This window comes from Amblyraja radiata, chromosome 12, assembly GCF_010909765.2.
Source record: "Amblyraja radiata isolate CabotCenter1 chromosome 12, sAmbRad1.1.pri, whole genome shotgun sequence".
NCBI lineage: Eukaryota > Metazoa > Chordata > Chondrichthyes > Rajiformes > Rajidae > Amblyraja > Amblyraja radiata.
In genome coordinates, this window is record NC_045967.1 from 50248564 (window position 1) to 50268783 (window position 20220).

The 20220-nt window shown below is 36.8% G+C and overlaps 1 protein-coding gene across 6 annotated transcripts in view; it reads right to left on the minus strand.

The window, feature by feature from the left end:
- Positions 1 to 2556: 2556 nt before the first annotated feature.
- Positions 2557 to 20220, minus strand: part of stag2 (stromal antigen 2) — a 148046-nt gene continuing 130382 nt past the window's right edge. For 4 of the 6 annotated variants that reach the window (XM_033030736.1, XM_033030738.1, XM_033030737.1 and 1 more), the window contains exons 23-34: positions 20053 to 20145; positions 19029 to 19203; positions 18293 to 18432; positions 17778 to 17879; positions 16820 to 16968; positions 12442 to 12570; positions 12091 to 12293; positions 8859 to 9039; positions 7714 to 7821; positions 6474 to 6600; positions 6316 to 6393; positions 3086 to 3939 (exon numbers count right to left, since the gene is read on the minus strand). In XM_033030736.1, coding sequence (XP_032886627.1) covers positions 3916 to 3939; positions 6316 to 6393; positions 6474 to 6600; positions 7714 to 7821; positions 8859 to 9039; positions 12091 to 12293; positions 12442 to 12570; positions 16820 to 16968; positions 17778 to 17879; positions 18293 to 18432; positions 19029 to 19203; positions 20053 to 20145 — 1509 coding nt within the window. In that variant the 3' untranslated portion in view covers positions 3086 to 3915. Of the gene's footprint in view, positions 3940 to 6315; positions 6394 to 6473; positions 6601 to 7713; positions 7822 to 8858; positions 9040 to 12090; positions 12294 to 12441; positions 12571 to 16819; positions 16969 to 17777; positions 17880 to 18292; positions 18433 to 19028; positions 19204 to 20052; positions 20146 to 20220 lie in introns of all 6 variants that reach the window. The other 2 variants (XM_033030739.1, XM_033030735.1) reach the window with 2 other exon arrangements.

Consider the following 20220-nt stretch of genomic DNA (forward strand, 5'->3'; position numbering starts at 1 on the left):
GTTCGCCTTGTAAAGAGATTTCAGAGAGTGGTGATACTTTGGAATCCTCTCTGCAAGTGCACTGCACAATCCTGGTGATTGAATAACTTCAAAACACACCTTATATATTTCTAAATACTAGAGCAGTGATTCACAAGGTTTTGATACCCGTGTACCCCTTCGTAAATTTTCGTAAGCGTCTTGTACCCCTCGTTAAAAACAATCGTATTTCATTGTAAAAGTCGAGAAAAATTGCATATATTTTATTTTGGATTAAGGTATGCATGTAAACAAAAGTTTTCTAAAATATAATGTATAATTACTAGAATTAAATTAATAAAGTATCCACTAAATAACTTTATAATTAAAATAATTTATCATCAATATGAAGGATGAAATTGCTTATGTTGGGAAAATATTTGACAAAATTTGGCTCTATAGTTGTTTTTTGTGCGTATTATACACCCAGTTCTTAACAAATGATCCATAATTGAGAATTTATGGGTCAGAAAAAAGATTTATAATATTTATATTATGTACAGTTCTATGTATCATTAAAACAATTGTATCACTAAAAAGGTAATACTAACCTATTACCTGCTATTTTAACTAGCATCACACTCGCGATATTATCAAATAACTGAGCACTATTATGATATCTACTTACCCGTCTTAACTAAAACATTTACCCATGACCATATCATTACTCTTTCTTAGTCGCTGACGCACGTGAAGTGCAAAGCATTCGGGCCAGTGGGGCTGAACGAAAATGTATGAGTTGTCGCATGGGAGTCTGCAAACGACCCAAATGCAGCAGCTATCACAACTTGAGTTGGGGAATTCATACAAAATATATAATTTATTTGCAAATATGTATGTATAAAATAATTCGTAACCACAGTATTTTTTTCTAATAATAAATCTATGTTTCTGTAGAACATAGCTGAAATTCCCACGTACCCCCTGAAGACATTTTGCGTACCACTGGGGACACGCGTACCCCACTTTGGGAAACATTGTGCCAGAGGAATCAGGGGCTATGGGAACAGGGAAGGAAAATAATGTTGAGCTGAGAGATCACATGATTTTTTGATGGCAGACCAGGCTCAAGGGAATGAATAGTCAACCCCAGCCTTTACTTTTTAAAAACTGAAATGTGCACGAATTAAAACAAAAATTGGCGCCCATTTATTTTGTCATTTACGTCACTGCAATTTGTGTCCGGCTAACAACCTCCCTGCATTGCAGCACGGACAAACTGCTGTTATATTATTATTTCTAAAGTGCTGAAACGTGCACTTACAAATTGGCTACGCTTTTATTTATTTGGGAAAATAACTGATTAGCCTAGACACAGCAATGAATATATGTGGCTTTCCACAGGCTTTCAAATCAAATCACCTGGAATCAAGTGGCAAATAGAAAATGGTTGGAAAGCTATGAGTAATATTTCAGTAATATTTCAACAAGGATTGATGCTAACACGAGCATTCCTAGTTTAAACTAATGATTCGAACCGAAAAATTCAAAGTGCTACTTCACAATTTGCAGGCAGCACCAAATTAGTAACTGAGCAAGATCGAGGTGACACGATAGCAGACATCAATAAAGTTGTGTTAAATTTAATTAATTGTTAAATTAATTTCAATTTTAAAAGTGAATTGTTGCATACTATTTGGATAATAAAGTTATGTATGCAGTAAATTAACAAAGGGGCTGTAGTCAGATCACCAAAAGTAGATGATGAAGGTGTAAGCACACAACAAAGGTTCCAGTAGTGAGATTTATTTCAGGAGGAATAGAACTAAGCAGAAGGTCAAGGTTAAACTTGTATTAACCTCTGATTAAACTGTATACTTTGTTCAATTTGCATCTGCAGGGAAGATTAGGAAACTGAGGAAGGAGTGAAACAAAGAATCAAGCTCAGAAAATGTATAAAAGGGTGGATTTAAAAATCAAGTTTACAACACAAATCTAAAAACAAGGAACTGCAGATTCTGGATTACAAGAAAAGACACAAGTGCAACTCAGTGGGTCAGACAGCTTCACTAGAGAACATGGATAGGTGGACGTTTCAGGTCGGGCTGTTCCCGAGACTTTTTATGATGCACACATTTTTGCTTATTAATATTTTAAGTTTTGGAACATTAGTATCTCCCATAGTTTTCTATCTCTACTCTGATTGCCTTCATGACTATAGGTGCAAAATAATTTTTGACTTATTTTCTACCACTGTGGCTGAATGTCCATTTAATTTTAAGCACATTAAATATATTTTATTTCAGATAGATCTATATTTGCAGCATAAACTTACAAAACAAGGCATATTTCATATTCTGAAAGTTCAATCTTATTCACTGTCAGATTATTGTAGGCAATAACATAAAACAAGAGTAGTCCATACAGCGCCCCCAAGCCTTCTGTGCTTTCCAATAATATATTTAATCCTGTGCCTCAACTCCATATTTCCACCCAAATACAAACTTGAGTTTCATATAGCGGTAGATTTTACTTTTACACCCAATAGACATCTCAGTATTTGCAACAGCACTGTACAATGAATACCATTGCACGACCTTTTAGGTTTAAATTTTATTCAAAAAGTTACTGTTTCATGACATAAATACAAATCAGAACAGTACAATGAACAACAAAATATGGAGAACAGGATAAGGTAAATATAAAACATTTCAGTTGGTTGAAAACATACAGTTTGAAGAACTGTCTTCACAACGAAACGGATTATTTTTAAAAGTAGAAAAGTCTGCTTTCACTTAATTTTTAAAAATCATATATACAGTCCTCAGCAGTTTTTTTTAATGCAGTGGTATAAAGGCAGTAATGCCAAATATAAGCAATGTTTTAAAAGTGTGCAAAAGCAAACTATTCTTCAGAAGACAACCAATTTTTCATGGCATTCTAATGAACTAATAATAAAATCTGATGTAATTACCAAGTTATTTTTTGGCAAATAAAGCTGAATATTTGTCCAATTGAAATAAACTGGAGTTATGCAGCAGGGGCTTGGGGGTTATGTACTGAAGCAGTTTAAGGCATGGAATGATTAAAAAAACAGCTTAACAGATGAAAGACAACCAGCAAGAAGTGTCATGTACATTGTTTTTTTTTATTATAAGTTAACATCAACATAGAGTTGATAAAATAACCAGCTGCCAGAGTACTGCAGAACAATGTTGAAAAGCGTTCTATGAGTTATTAGAAACTTTATTATAATTATGACAGAAAATTTACCGTAAAAATTAAAAACATGAACCCAAGTTTAAGGAATAACATAAATGGGTAATTTTCTTGATAACTAGTATCTTCAAACTAATTTACATTATTAAAACAAAATGTACTATGACCAGCTGTAGTTCATTTAACCTGAAGATTGCTTGCAAAGACAGATGTGAATAAAATATAAAATACAAATTTAAAAATTACTTAAGCATGAATATCCATGCTATTTTAGACGCTGTTAATTTTTATTATAATTTTTAAACCTCGTCCTTTTGTTTGGAATTTCAAAGTATGAAAAACTGAACAAGATTCGCAATTATAAAATCAGCACCAATCATATATATATTTTTATTTAAAATTTAGTTCCCTATTCCCAAACTTTATCAAGTCAAATAATTGTTTAGAGAAACTTTCAAACATACTACACCAAGCTCATTTAATCAGAGACACAATACAGTGGCACTACTGGAAGGAATTTACCTTGCTTCCATCATTTTACAGTCTCTTAAAATATCAATTTATCAGGCAACAAACTGCCTCTTCAAAGCACTTAATCTAGGTGAACAGTGAACAACTCCAATAAGCATTCTCCTGAAAGGAGAAAATCTGTACAGTTTTAATAGTTTAACTGCAATAACCAAAATATTTCTTTTAAAACTACCTCTCATTTCATTCATAAACAATTCATTCATTTCCTCAGAACATTGAAACTCCGAGGACCTAAAAAGAAAAACAATAGCTTTTGTTAGAATTCATTTTATAAATACAACAAATACATGACAAAATAGAAAACATAAGGGATACTCAAAAGGTTAAGTAGACTTGGTGGCAAGAAAGAGTTAACGTTTCACAGCAATCAACCTTCATCAGAACTAAGAAGTGACATTTCTAAGATGTCGAACAAAGGGGAAAAACATTGACTTCTAGATGACAATTAATTTCGGTGTCAGAGGTTATTAATAAAACCTAATCTGTTTGGAGGACTGTAAACAGATGGAAATGAAAGACAGTAAAAGGAAAAGATCAAACTGGAACAAAGAGACACAGAATACCACAGTGTTGAAGATCTGAAATAAGGGATTGCTGGAACTATAGATGATCAAATATAATTTGTAGGGGGGAAAAAGCTATGTTACACATGGAAGAAATGACATCAGAATTGTCCAGGTCTGACAAGCAGGAAAATCTGGTTAAGTCACGAAAGTTACCACATTCCTGGAGAGAAGATAAGGCACTGATCACCCAACATTGGACTTCATTACGACAAATTAGAATGAAACCTCGTGGTCATTTTAGATTGCTTCAAAATGAAAGGAAATGTTTTGCAAAATGGTACCATAATCCATATTTAAATTTTCCATTGAACAACACACTAAATTGAAAATTAATTGCGGCTTCCAGGTAAACATCTTCATACAGCAAAAGTGACCTCACGCTTCCTGTAGACTGTTACTTTAATTCAACTTCCCATTCTATGTCTTTATTCTAGCAAAGCCAGACACAAACTTAAAAAAACAGCACTACATCATCTCTTGAGGCATGCCCTATTGCAGCCCTAAGGACTCAATAATTAATTCAACGATCCTAGATAACCAGTTTTCTATCTGTGCCAAGTTGGCACAGGTTCTGCTGCAAGGTCATTCAGAGATGCTGCCCAAGTATTTCCAGTGTTATATTTTTTTAAGTTCAGATCTTCAGTTACAGCTGTGTTCGAATAAGTCTCCTTTGCTCCCTGTTCCTCCTCTGTTTACACTCCTCCACACAGATCAGCTATGATCGACAAACACTAGTTTTCATTTTAGATTGCATCAAAGGCAATTGTCTTCTGAACAATTGTGGCCTCTACACGACACACAGATATACTCTGCTCTTTTCTCCACAAATGCGGCCTGACTTGCTGAGTATCTCTAACATTTTCTGTTTTTATTTATGTTCACACACACGTGCAGTTTTTTCCTTGGAAAGTGAACTTTAAACCAGTCAAACTGTACTGTTTGCACCATAGTTTTGTGTTTAACACGTTAATTCTTTCCATCCATTTATAATTTTGCTCAACGACATTCAGATAACCATAATAGGTTCAGTGAAATGTACTGAACATTTTGTACAATTAATTAAAAACCAATGAAACGCCAAATCATTAACAAATCCAACCAAACAGCTAAATATCTTCAAAATACTTTAAGTAATATAGTTCCTCACTATGGATACTTATATCAAGAAATTATGCAATATTTAAATGCCAAAAGCCACCCGGGTTCTCTTGGAAAGTAACAAATGTTTATTAACTTACAAAACTGTAAAGTGTAGACCTCCAAAAACAAAAGTGCTAATATAATAAGGCAATTAAAGCTGACTCCAGAAACACTGCAGCAATAAAATACTGTTCCATGAAAATATTGACAAATAGTCAAATATTTAATATGGTGCATTTCCTCAGTCATTCAATCAGTCATTATTGAAAGGCGGAGTAGACTTGATGGGCCAAATGGCCTAATTCTGCTCCTATCACTTCCTTACAACCTCCTCTCACTGCCAGCAGCAAAGTTTCAATTATAGAAAAGTATTTCAATCACTGGTAAACCATTGTTAACCAAAAATTACTTTTCGAATATTGAAGGAATATTTATATTACTACGACCCAGGACAACTGTGATTAAGCTGTTGGCACTGATAAAATTCACACCTGTCCAGTTTGTCACTAGTGCAGTATTTCTCAAATTATTTATTTTCCTTTTTACTACCGCTATCATCCCGAGCACCCACACAGCATACCCATACCAGGTGTCTCACCAAATGAGTTGCCAAGATCAAAAATTAAGAGATCCCAACAATTTGATGCTCAAAGGCACGGTGGCTATAATTCATAGACAGCTCTAAAATTATGGTATCTTTACCCTGATATTTTGAAAAATAATTTAAAAAACATGCTATTTATAGGCATGGCCTGCAACATAAAAAGAGTTCCATTGAAAAGTACTTCATAAATTTAATCCAATCTAGTTTAAATTTGTGCACTTTTTTTGTTAAGAGCGAAGTTGACAAGAATTATCAAACAAAGTATTAATTTGGTTTTCTTATTGCACTGGTACTCACCGAGTCATCCATTATTGAGGCAGGATCAAATAAATCTGGTTTTAATTCATTTCTTTCACATCTATTCTTGGACGGTGGCTGGAAATAAATAATTTGCAATGAGAACCGGCTTCAATTCTAAAATTAGCCCAACCATTTTTTTTTCTGTATTGTATTACCAGATCAATGTCGATGGTGTCAAAATCCATGCCCTCATTGAGATCTTCAATACGACCCTCCGATGACATCATCACATCTTCCACTATTGGCTCTTCATCGTCTTCCATCAACCCTGTGCCACGACGACTAGGAAAAGAAAAATGGCAAATTCTCTAACTGTCGCTAATCTCAGCATTTCCAATTGTCCTGCCGTATGTACAAGGATAATCCTTTGGGGGGAAAAAGTATATATACTTACAAATATTGAGGGAGTACTATTCCTTTGGGGTCTTAAAAATATTATTCCTATGAGGTCTTAAAAATAGCAGAGTCAGGGGATATGGTGAAAAGGCAGGAACAGGGTACTGATTGGGGATGATCAGCCATGATCGCATTGAATGGCGGTGCTGGCTCGAAGGGCCAAATGGCATACTCCTGCACCTATTGTCTATTGTCCTATCACCTGTAATAAATTAGTTTCGTTGTGTGAAGAACCATTGTTTCAGCTGATCTATTCTTAAAGGTGTTCCCGTGCATTCAATCCTTCACGATAACTAAACAATATCACCTTAGTTGATTGACCCTACTGCAAGTGTGTCGATGTAGTCATTTTAGACCCGGCATCATCCCTAACACTACAGACCCTAAAGCTCAGGCAACAGCACAAGTAGCTGCACCACTATCTCATTCAATGTAGGATGAGGAGGTTGAGTTATTAGTTTATTGATAAGTATTAGATGGAGTCTCTTTAAAAAAGATAGAAGGTTCAAGAGGGCATGAGGTAGGAATGGCATCGAGAAGAAAATATTGGATTTAGGCAAGGGTTTGCTTGGATTGGGAGATATTAAAGAGAGGAATGAAACATAAAAAAAACAGAAGCACCTGCCACTTGGAAGGCTTTCAGTCAATAATTGGTATCAGATGTTAAAATAAAAAAGGTTATCTTAGCATTCCAGCCTAAACTTGGAGATAGGCTTTTGGCAGAGGAAAGTAGCCAGAATTAATGATGACTGTTTAATCAATTGGAGGGTGTACACATCCAGATGTAGAGAAAACTGAAAACTAGGAATAACAAAATCCTATCAAAAGGAAAATGTTAAATATTGCACGAAATAAAACATAATAAAACGTGATCAGAAAGAATCATTAAAAGTACATATTATTGAGAAAATAGCAACATCATAAATGGGACAATCATTACTGATTTTACTCAAAGAATGATCATTTAAAATGTTATTCAAACATTGTCTAAAAACTCACATAGCATGTTGCAGGTTAGATCTTAATTTAACATAATTCATCGCAGCTCGCTCTTGTTGCCTTGCTTCCTCTTGTTGCCTCTGGGCAATCAACCAGGACATCTGACTACTGTAGAAGAGCAAAATAAATAGATATCAAACGGACGTTCAAATGTCAAATTTTTTCATTATCTCCATTACTTAACTGCAATTTTTTTCTACACCAAGATCCTGTTCTGAACATTACATGTTATGCAACATTTATGTTGTTCAATTTTCTTTTGGAACCAATAGGTTTGAGGTGGGAGGGGAAAGGTCATGTCATAAGTGAAAGGAGCAGAATTAGGCTATTCGGCCCATTGTCTCCTCTACCATTCAATCATGGCTGATCTATCTCTCTCTCTCCTAACCCCATTCTCCTGCCTTCTCCCCATGACCTGACTAATCAAGAACCCATCTATTTCTGTCTTACAAATATACATTGACAGCCTCCACAGATGAAAGAATTCATTGAAACTTGAGCAGCAGCCTTTTCCACAGAGGGTGGTGGATATATGAATAGAGGTTGAGATAGGTACAATAACATTAAAAAAATGGCCTGACAGGTGATAGGAAAGGTTTAGGTGGATATGGGCCAAGCCCTGGCAAAAAGGACAAGCTCAAATGAAACGCCTTGGTGAGCATGGCGAATTGTGCCAAAGGGCCTATTTGCATGCTGCATGACTCTATGGCTGATATCCTGCAGGTTAGAAACTGACCTGGAGTAGCCATATACACACTGTGGCCACAAGAGCAGGTCAGAGGCTATGAATGCTGTGGTGAGCTGCTCACCTATTGACTCTCTAAAGCCTATGCATAATCAACAAGACTCAAGACAGGTGTGAGATGGAATACTCTTCACTTGCCTGGACGCAGGCTTCAACACTCAAGAACTTGACACCTTGCAGGACATAACTGAGCACTTTTAAAGAAAGTATGGTTTATAAGAATATTCGAACTAAGAGCATGCCATTTGGCCTTTTGCACCTCTGGAAATAATCTTGCTGAGATTTAAAACAGTCATTAAAAATCCTTGCATGACCAGAGGATTTTAATATGAAATTAATAGTAAATAAGTGATGAAAGGGTTAAAAGTATTGTACATAATAAAATGAACTGTCAACATACTTGTAATCCACAGCAGGCTGGTGTTGTGGCATTTGGTATACACCCATGTAACTTTCCTCTTCAGGCCGCAGCCTCTTTGGCTCTCTCATAACAGTGGAGGTCAAGTGCGGGCTCGGTGACATAAGTGGTGATGGCAAACTATGTTCTCTGCTGATCCATGATCCATCATTGCTTTCTTCTGCTGTGGAATTTTTCAAAGATTTCGTGTTACATAAACAATATAATCACAAAGCTTTGTCTCTACTAAACCAACGGTAATGGAAAAGACATTCCCCCATTCTTTCAGGGCCCATGCACACAGACTCCTTTCCAAATGATGCGTATTTAGCAGATTATCTGCTGATATAAATGTAAAAGCAGTAGATACAAGCTGCACAAGACTGGACTCCTAATTTTCCTTGAGAAAACAAAGGCCATGCTGTTCCAAATAAATCCTGCCAGTACCGAAAGGTTGGTATTTATATGATCATGAGGTCCTGAATTACATTTGTGAATATTCAAATCACCATTAGGCAGCGTGGAGTCATTTCCAGGTTAAACAAATATCTCACCAAAATGTACAGCATTACAATAAGACTAGTTAACGTGCACCCGCAGTGCAAATAGATTATGAATGATTGCATAACCATTTGGATGGAAAAGTCAGTGACTCAGTGAAAAGATTTGAACAGAAAGTAGATGAAATGAGTAATGAAAGTTGCCATCTATGATTATTAAAAATATATATTTTTTAAAGCAAATCTTATTTTACTCCTCCAATACACAGTGTAAATAAGAATGTTCCCTATATTGGGCTGTCCACAAGTAGCATCATAATCTTTTTACCCTTTAACAGTGTAGTTAGCTAGGTACGTTGGAGATAGCCGTTTTGAGATACTGGATTCGTCCTAACGTTGTTAAAATGCTCGAGAAGCAGGAGAGCACGTCCCTTCAGAACTTAGCACCATGAGGTGAAGATGGAATTAGTTTATTATTGTTTCATGTACCGAGGCACAATGAAAAGCTTTTGTTTGCGTGCTATCCAAATAAATTCAATCGTACTACGAGTACAACAAGCCATACACAAGTACAATAGATAGTGTAAAGAGTAAACTACCAGAGTGCAGAATATAGTTTTTCAGCCTTGTGGCGTTACAGAGATAGCGTTCAGCGTCCACATTGAAGGTAGGTTGAAAGATAACCTAACTATTCATGACTGGTCAGTAACCTTCTCACAGAGGAGAAGCTGTTCCTGGGTCTAATTAAGTACAACGTAGGCAAATAACAATAATTCACAGTTGTATATATTGGTATCACAATATTAATGCACCACCATATTATGAATTTAACAAATGCATTTTTCAATTAAGGTCAAAAGCAAAAAAATGTTGTTCCATTTGATACCATTTAATCCCCTCCTTGTGCGAAATCAGTTTTGGGATGCATCAATCATGTTTACCTCTTTTAAGCTAAACTTGCTTAGCAAAGCACTTTACACTTCGAATGCTGCAATTAGAAATACAAGTCCATGGCAGAGTCATCCTGACTTCTGTGTGCTTAGTCTTATTTGCCTTGCATACACGTTTAAGAAGGAACTGCAGATGCTGGAAAATCGAAGGTAGGCAAAAAATGCTGGAGAAACTCAGCGGGTGAGGCAGCAACTATGGAGCGAAGGAAATGGGCAACGTTTCGGGTTGAGACCATTCTTCAGACTTCCTCACCCGCTGAGTTTCTCCAGCATTTTTGTCTGCCTAAACGTTTGCTCTAGATGAAACCACCTTATCGGGTTTTCTCCTTTGTCACATAAATCTTTTTTTTTAGAAAAGATTCTTAACAAATTCAATAATGTAGTCTAAGCAAACATTGACTCCAGTTTTCAGATAAAGTTTCCAAATTAAGTTTTTTGAAAAGGAAGCCAACTCCTAGTGCCTCTTAAAAATATTCATACAGAAGAGAAAAACAGAAATTAGGTAGCATTATTAGCAGCCATGACAATTAAAGGAAAGTAGATACCAAATAATAGAAAACATTCAAAGGATGTGGGAAACATGATATGTCATCTTATGATGATGGGATAGAAGTAGAGCAAGATAGTCCTATGAAGACAGATCTACAAAACAAATCACAGACAAAAATAATACTGCTACCAAGGAAAGTATAGTGTATTCGAACATAGCAGAAAGTGAAGATAAATGTTATGGGTACAGGTTACAAAGGTTGTACATAGAGTCAAGTTGTTTTCTTATAGTTCAAAAAAACACTGAGCTTGATGGGTGATATTAGGTTTCACTGCCACTTGCTTTCAGTCTGTTCCAGATATTGGTGACAAAGATGAACTTCGGTCAACTTCAGGACTTTAAAAAAAAAAAGGGAGTCAACACATTCGATCCAAATCCAGGCATAACCACAGACTGAAGGGAAGAAGGAAATTTTACCAGATCCATGTACCGGAGAAATTGACCAGATCCAATGCTGGCCTGGAACCAATGGTTGGAGGGATCAAAGCAAATCAAAATGAACTGCAGCTTTCACTCAATCTGGATGTCTGATCTACAATCCAGCTCAGGAGAGCTTGGATTTCCATCAACAGCTCTTCGAGTACTTCTCTCCCACTTTCTTTCTCCGCAGCATTTCACTGCGGCTCCACCACATCCCTTCCACCAAGAGAATTCACACGTTTTTCAAGTCACTTGCCGTATATAAAATGACTGCATGCAAATAAGCCTTGAAGCAACATTTCAAAGTGAGCCAAAATAAATACAAATGGCACCTTTGGATTATTTTTCAAAGAGGATTATTTTCATGGAAGTGTTATTTGATCTCCACATGCATTAGTGACCGTAATAACCTTCCCAAATCTGGGCACAGACTTCTCAGGCTCAACCTCAGTCTCAAGTTTTTGAGAGAGGGTGTTGGTATTAACTAAGGACAACATAATGACACAATTGACCTGAATGTGGAGAAGCCTGCTCAATAAATGGAAGGGAAACTTTGAAGTATTGCACCTATCTGATTTCAGAAAAATACCATGAAGGCACAATAGAGGAGCAGGATAGCTGGCTTGTGGAGTACTCAACATATGTTCCATACGTCATGTAGGACATTTAGGCATAATTTTAATTTTAAGTTGTTTCTTAAAATATTAAAATGCAGAATTAACATGTTCATTTGCTTTTAGGTTAATTGCATGTGATGAAACAGATCAATTGATAACCCTGGCTTAATTAAAGAACAGAGCATTGCTTAGACTAACCTTCAGGTAATTTTCGTTTTCCTGTTGCTGGTTTTGTTTTCTTGCTTCTCACAGAGGATCCTCTGCTACTAATTCCGCTGACAACAGACATTGTATCATCATCACCAGTCAATAAGGAATTTCTGTAAGATATCAAGGGAAGCCACACATCGTCCCTGTGCAACGTTATTTGTTCAGTCATAAACCTTTCCAGGTAAACGTAGCTGAAATCAGGAAAAAAAAAAACATTAAACAGGTATACTATTTTGCACAATAATTAAAATTTATCAACATTAAAACAAAATTATGCTTGATTTTATACAAAGTCACTCATCTACAGACGATTTAAAAACATTAAGGTATTGTACTTACAGTGTTCTCTTGTCTTGTCTGATGAGTTTAGAAGAGAATTCGCTAAGAACATCCAGGAAAGCTAAATTCACAGCAGGATAACCTTCTCCATTTACATTGGGCTCCTTGAAGGCAAAATCAATGCCATCTCTGCAAATTCAATGTCAAACAGTTATAACTAGAAAATAACCAAGGCACTTCAAAGTACCTTAATACCTGATACAGATACAGAATGTAATAAAAATGTAACGTGTTCTGGACGCTTAGAGTTGTCACACATTTGGGCTGACATACTTGGGCCGCAAAACTAAATATTACAACAAAACTTGAACTATCTTGAACTCGTTTGAGATTTAAATAGTACACACTCTATTCCTCTCCAGTTCATTGGTCTGTAATTTCCTATAGAATGATTTGGTCTTGGAATCAACGAGTTCGGTATTTCAACTGCGCATGCCCCTGTCTTAGGTCATTTACGATAAACATTCTCGCAAGCTGAGCTGCTGCGGCAATACGGACCTGCGTTTCATCCATATTTTCCAGTTTTGCTTCTTCGAGGTAAGTGAGCGAGATCGTGACGATGAATAACACTCATTGTTTTTGTTGGGGGGGGGGAGAATGAAATGAAAGGCTTCAGAGAAAAAGCAGATGAAATTTAACAGGAGTAAACTGTGTGAAAGAACAGCTTAATGAGACCATTTGGGAGAGAGAACGATTGCCTGTTCTCGCTCTCTTTGAAGGAGGCGTCGCTCGCTCCATCGAGTGGACTAACGCAGACCCAACCCGTAATGTGAGTGGGAGCATTTTCTCAGTCAGCCTATGTCGACAATTGGGGTGGGGGATCTGGGAGAGAGAGAGAGCTGGTGATGCCACACAGACAGAACAGTTTAATAACGACCCATTAAAATCCGCCCTTCGGCCACTCAGCAATCTGGGCTGATCTGATCTGACAACCCTCGCGCTAGCTCGCTGCGTGCCCGACCCTAATAATGCCCTCCTTCACAGGGCCAACCCTGTACTCAGTTTTCCTCTGAGATGAATCTTTGCCTTAACGGTACATTCACACCACCTGTAGGTAAAGCATCAGCCCATATCACACTGATACAGTCGCTGCCTGCTTCAGATTAAATATATTTTTACACATAAATTATGAATAAAGATAAGAAAATGTTTCAAACACAAGTAATATTTGCTTATTCCAGTAGCAAACACATTAAGGATTAAATGAAAATAAACTAAAATAAATAAACTTTTCCCCAATGTCTCACCCATTTGTGATAAATGTCAGTCACAAGAAGCTACCATAGCGCACTCTTTTGTTTTTTGTATAAAAATCCAAAAATTCTGGAACGAAATATTTGAAATCTTCACAAAATTATTTAAAATAAAACTTGTACCAAAAGCAGAATGGATCATTTTTGGAATATCGGAAGGTAACCCCGAATTAAATGTGTTTCAAAAGAACTTACTTAATTACGGGCTAATAATGGGAAAAAAGCATACTCAAATTTTGGGAAAATGCTCCAATACCAACAATAAAAATGTGGATTTCAAACATGTTCGAAGCACTACACTTGGAAGAGATGAGACTCCTCCTAGCAGGCAAAGCAGACCACTTCCAAAAGACGTGGTCTGCATTTATGGAACTATTACAAGTATAAGGTGCAATAGTAATTTAAAATATAAATGGTACCAGGATCTGGTAACGGGGGGTATAAAATAAAGTTTAAAAAAAAAAATACGGTTGGTATATCCTTGTTTGCGGAGTTTTGTGTTACAATAGAGCGATTGTTTTTCCTTTTTTTTCTTTTCTTTCTAGGGTCTAATTTCCTTTCTTTACTTCCTTCTCTAACTTCTTCCCTAAGGGGCTTTCTTTTCCCAACACTTTCCTGCACCTTCACGATTCTTGCTCACTTTCCTTACTTCTTTTATTTCTATCTTTTTTAAAGCTCGAAAAACGAAGTGGTACAACAAATGTATTAAGATATATGTGATGTGTATTATTGTAATTTACTGTACTTCTAATAAAAATAAAATTAAAAAAAATAAATTTTAAAAAAATGAAAATAATACGTTCTTTCACTTCTTGAATATCTCATAATTGCAGATTAATGAACTGAACTAGAACTGCATAAGTAGTGTGTGAACAGCAGAACAAGAAAGGAGCTATTGAGTTGACAGAATTCTAGATTAATTTCTTGGTAGAATAGGTAACAATTTATACAGTTTATACAGCGCTGCGTTCGCTTTTTTTTATATATCCCAAATGACCTTTGACAAATCCCATGATTCCTTGCGTTTATCGAAATACCGAACTCGCTTATTGCAGAAGCATAGAGACTTACGACCTTCAGCAGTCAATTGGATTTATCCGAATTGGAAGGTACAGGCAAAACAAGCAGTTAAAAAATGCTACATATTACTTATAAGAACCAGGTACAATTACTGGTCACATGAAAGCAATTCACAGCAACATTAAGTAAAAAGTAATGAGGGAGTATATCTGCTGATGGGTCAAATGACTGTAGAAAGCAGTAGATAGGGTTAATTGTGGGTAAAGTAGGGTAGAAAATTACTGCAATTTAACTTGATACCTCTGAGATTATGATCTGCAAAAATATTCCCTTTGGGAGATAGTGGGCTATATAAAGTCCATGAATTAATACACTGCCCACAGCTCACAGAAACACCAGAATTGAATCCAAGTTCAAATTTTATTCTTCCATTTTCTACCCACTAAGAAAATTCAGTTCTGCCTTATCTAATATTCCACATCACAAACTGATTTGAACTTGTATGTTGACAAAGCTGACAACCATGAATTACGACCTAATTATTCCAATGAAATTCTGGTTGGTTGATGTCACATCGTGCAAAAGAAATTCTAAAAGTAAAAGTGGCTGATGCTGGAAACATGAAATAAAAACAGAAAATGCTGCAAACCCTCAGCAAGTTAGGCAACATCCATGGAATGAGAAGCACACATCAATGATCACAACTCCGAACCAATTTATTCTTGTTTACCAAATATGTTTGAAAGAATGGCTGTGAAGAAAGGTCATCAATCTGAAACACTGAATACAAAATTAAAATGAGCTTTCTGCCCAAAACTTAATATCATTTCTCTCTCCACAGATGTTCCCTGACCTGGTGAGTATTTAGAGCATTTTCATTTTTTATTTCATTTGGAAATGTGCATTTATGTGATAATTTGTACCAATACTTATTATTCACTCACCACTTCTGGGCTCTCATTATTTGCATGGAAATGCAGTACTTCAAGAGTCAAGAGTGTTTTATTGTACTATAACGTCAGCATTATACAACTGAAAATTGTATAAAGTCTGGCGCGCTGATCTCTACTGGTCTGAGGCCAGGCACCAACTCAGACACCTCCTCCTACTTATTCTTGGACCATGGCTCCGCTCCCACTCCCTATCCCCCCCCACTCGTAACAAGGGCAGAGTCCCCCTTGTCCTCACCTTCCACCCCACATACAACCGATAATCCTCCGACATGTTCGCCATCTCCAACGGGATCCCACCACTAGCCACATCTTCCCATCTCCTCCCCTTTCAGCTTTCCGCAGAGACCGCTCCCTCCATAACTCCCTGGTCAATTTGACCCTTCCCACCCAAACCACCCCCTCCCGATACTTTCTCTTGCAACCGCAGGAAATGCGACACTTGTTGCTTTACCTCCCCCCCTTGACTCCATCCAAGGACCTAAGCAGTTCGGTGCAGGTGAGGCAGAGGTTCACCTGCACCTCCTCCAACCTTATCTATTGCATCCGCTGATCTAGGTGTCAACTGCTCTACATCGGTGAGACCAAGCGCAGGCTTGGCGATCGCTTCGCCCAACACCTCCGCACTGTTCACATTAACCAACCTGATCTCCCGGTAGCTCAGCACTTCAACTCCCCCTCCCATTCCAAATCCGACCTTTCTGTCCTGGGCCTCCTCCATGGCCAGAGTGAGTCTCACCACAAATTGGAGGAGCACCTCATATTTCGCTTGGGTAGATTACACCCCAGGAGTATGAACATTGACTTCTCCAATTTCAGGTAGTCCTTGCTTTCTCCCTCCTTCCCCTCCCCTCCCCAGCTCTCCCACAGCCCACTGTCTCCGCCTCTTCCTTTCTTCTTCCCACCCCCCCCCCCACCCCCCCCCCACATCAGTCTGAAGAAGGGTCTCAACCCGAAATGTCACCTATTCCTTTGCTCCATAGATGCTGCCTCACCCACTGAGTTTCTCCAGCATTTTTGTCTACCTACAAACATGAAGTGGTTATTTAAAAAAAATAATGCCTTCACACTTTTGGATCATAATTTCACCCATCGACCCAGAATTTATATAATCCAAATGAAGGAGATACAATTTTAAACATGACGAAAACTTACTTGTGCAGCATTGCTACAGCTTCTCTGGTTTTTAGCTGATCCAAGCCAAACGTTAATGAGAAACGGCGTGCAAGTTCTTTAATACTACTAAAACCAGGAGTTGACCGATCAAAATTAAGTCCAATGTCCTGATCCAACTCACCAAACAACTGTAAATAATTAATAAAACCATTGGAAAAAACAGAAAATTTCAAACGGAACTTTACAAAAATTCTGAGAAAATATGTATTGGAAGAAAAGCCAATAAAATCATTACAGTCTCTGTCCGTGAACAAATGTAAACACTTACATTTTAACCAATTTACACTTTGCTTAGATTGACTGCATGCAAATCGCAATCTATAAATTGTGATATTTTTTAACAGTCTAAAATTGTAAAGCAGATGTGAATGGAGGTTTGAAATGGCTCTTTGGGTCAAAATGCATTAAACCCCACAATATATGGTCCTTGCTATCTATATAATGCAAATGCCCAAATGGAACAGAAGAAGTGAAGAATTATGAAGCATGCACAAAATCATTCACAGCTGGTAGAGCTGTTGCCTCATAGCGCCTGAGACCCAGATTCAATCCTGACCTCAGGTTCTATGTAAGTGTAGTTTGCACAATCTCCTTGACACATGGGTTTCCCCACATCCTAAAGACGTGCGAGCTGGTAGATTAATTGGCCACTGTAAATTCCCCCTAGTATGTCGGTGAGTGGTAGAATCTGTGGGTTATTAACAGGAATGGGTCTTTTTCTGTGCCGTATGTCTCTGGAAATGGATGAAATCCAAAATGTGCTTGGAAATGTCCCTGAAAGAACCCCTCCCCACTCAAACTTTTATTCTTCAGCATTTAATTTACTGATAAAACTCAAACATTATCTATTCAAATATTGTAAGTGTCTACTGCAATTTATTTTCAGCAGAATATTTCAATTTGATAATGCTTCTGACAATTAAATACAAAATCTTACCTGCTGTAAGCTAAGTACAAGAGTCTTTGCACACTGAATTTTGTCCACTTGTCTGCACTTGCTCATAGTTTCTTTGATGATATCACCATAATCATTGTAATACTAAAATAAATTTATGAACAAAAGATCTATTCATTATTGTACAATGATAAAGTACTGCGAATTTGATTTATAAGTTATAATTATAACTTAACAACATAAAACATCTTTATTTTAGTAAGCATATAAATGCCCAACAAAAAATTAACAAGAGGAAGACAGCAATAAAATATCCTTGCAAGCTTCCGAATGAAGGAAAATACAGAACACATATTACATCTGGGCAGTTTCACATATGATTTTTCTTTGCACGTGATACTCTACTGACTTAACCATTGCCAAAAACAGGTTTTTGGATCCATCCTGAAATTCCTTAATGTTGAAATAAAGTTTCCTTTTCTGAAGTGTTAGCAGCTCAGTTGTATGCGATATTTTACATTATATACATGAATGAAAATGAGGTTGAAAATGTTTACCTTCATGTACTGCTTAAAAACATCTGCAGCTGTATTCATGTCCACCACATTATATACAATTAATTTACAGAAAGCTGCAAGAAGGTTCCTCCTTTTATGTAAAGCCTCAATTTTACCAGCTTCATCATCTTGATGTCCATCTATAACAATTAATAACCAACGGTTAGTGGTGAAAAAGTTGGATGTCAAATTTGTTTGCCTGAAAGTCTCCTGGATGGGTCTCCAGTACAACAGGACAGCTCATTATTTAAAATTTCCTACTGCACCCACAAGCACTTCCACTTTGCTTGGCAAACAACAAAATACTCAAGGCCAAGAAAGCATGTCCTGCTCAGTGCTATTATTACTACTGACACATGCTGGTCTCATCTCTGACCATTTTGAGTCACTGATGGCCTGCATCCACAAGTACCTGAATAAGATAGAGATTATTAAATAATCAGTCTGAAGAAGGGCCTCCACCCGAAACGTCGCCTATTCCTTCTCTCCTTAGGTGCTGCCTCACCCGCTGAGTTTCTCCAGCATTTTTCGTGTACTTCGATTTTTCAAGCATCTGCAGTTCTTTCTTAAAGAGAAAGAGCTTCGCATTTTTTGTTCTCCAGGAAGCCACTCTCCCCTTAAATTGACATCAATGACTAAACTTTACATTAAAAAACTGTTTCAATGGGAAGAAGGCCAAAGTAAAAGCTGAATTTGTTGCCCCAGATAAATATACATGAGAAATGACATCACTCACCTGTACTATGGCCGTCTTCATCCTGATCAATAAATACATGGTCCAAGATGAAGCTCAGTAACTCTGACTGTAGACATGAATCTGGACTGTAAATCAGAGGTTCCAGAACTTCACGTCCACCTGCCATAATCTGGTGGCTAAAAATCATCAGAATATCACACAAGATAGTGAAAGCCTACAAAACAAAATAGAAATGATTACTGAAAGTTACTGAGATACTTCAAATGGAATGTCATTGCATAAATTAAATACATCTTATCACGTGAAAAGTTTAACTCAATTTCTTCAAGTATTGGTCAGGTGTGTTTCTTTCTTGAAGTAAATTATATTTAGGCAAATAACGCGACAGTTTTTTCTTTCTTAGAGGTTTGCTTCTTTCAATATTTCTAAATGTAATTCTGTGAAGGCTCAATCCTGTGTGTTAAGGGCATTGCACCACATCCATTCATGTAGAAAACCCAAATGGCAGAACTCCACAGGAAACAAAAAGGCAAACTCCAAAGACTTAGCAGGAATTATGCTTCTAAAGACTTATTTTCTTCCAGCAAGATGGAGAACATACTCCTTCATATATATATATATATATATGGATAATATAATCTATTGGAGTTATCATAGGGTGCAAAAGGTGTGGCCTACAGGTGAGTTACTTTCTTCAGCAGAATCTAAAACTAGTTTGAGGTTATTTTTAACAATTGTGCAACAGATAACAGTGTCATTCTGACTATAATCTGTGCATTGGATTGTTGTAGATTGTACCATCAGATCCAACTGTACAACAATTTCTAAACTACCCCACTTTGATCATTTTAAATTTATGGCTATTTGCCATCAACTTCTGAACCATTATGAAGACATATTTAAGACTATCCAAGAAATCATTTAAAAAAGTGGAACATTTTTCCTTTTTGCTTTCTCCAAATGAACACAATATTATCAAATTTCTTCTCTCAAACATGGTTTGCCATTTCTAGCATATGGAAATACATAGATACCTTCATGGCAAAAAATTGGTTTCTATTACCTGTTCTTTAACAGCTGTATTAACATTGGTCAGGTAACGCTGACAGATCTGGCAGAAGGCTCGCATTTGTTTTCGTAGCATTATTAATTGCTCCTGAAAAAAATAAAAATATTATGACTATTTGCAATAGTATCTGTTGAGGAGACATTATCAACCATCTTTCAGCAG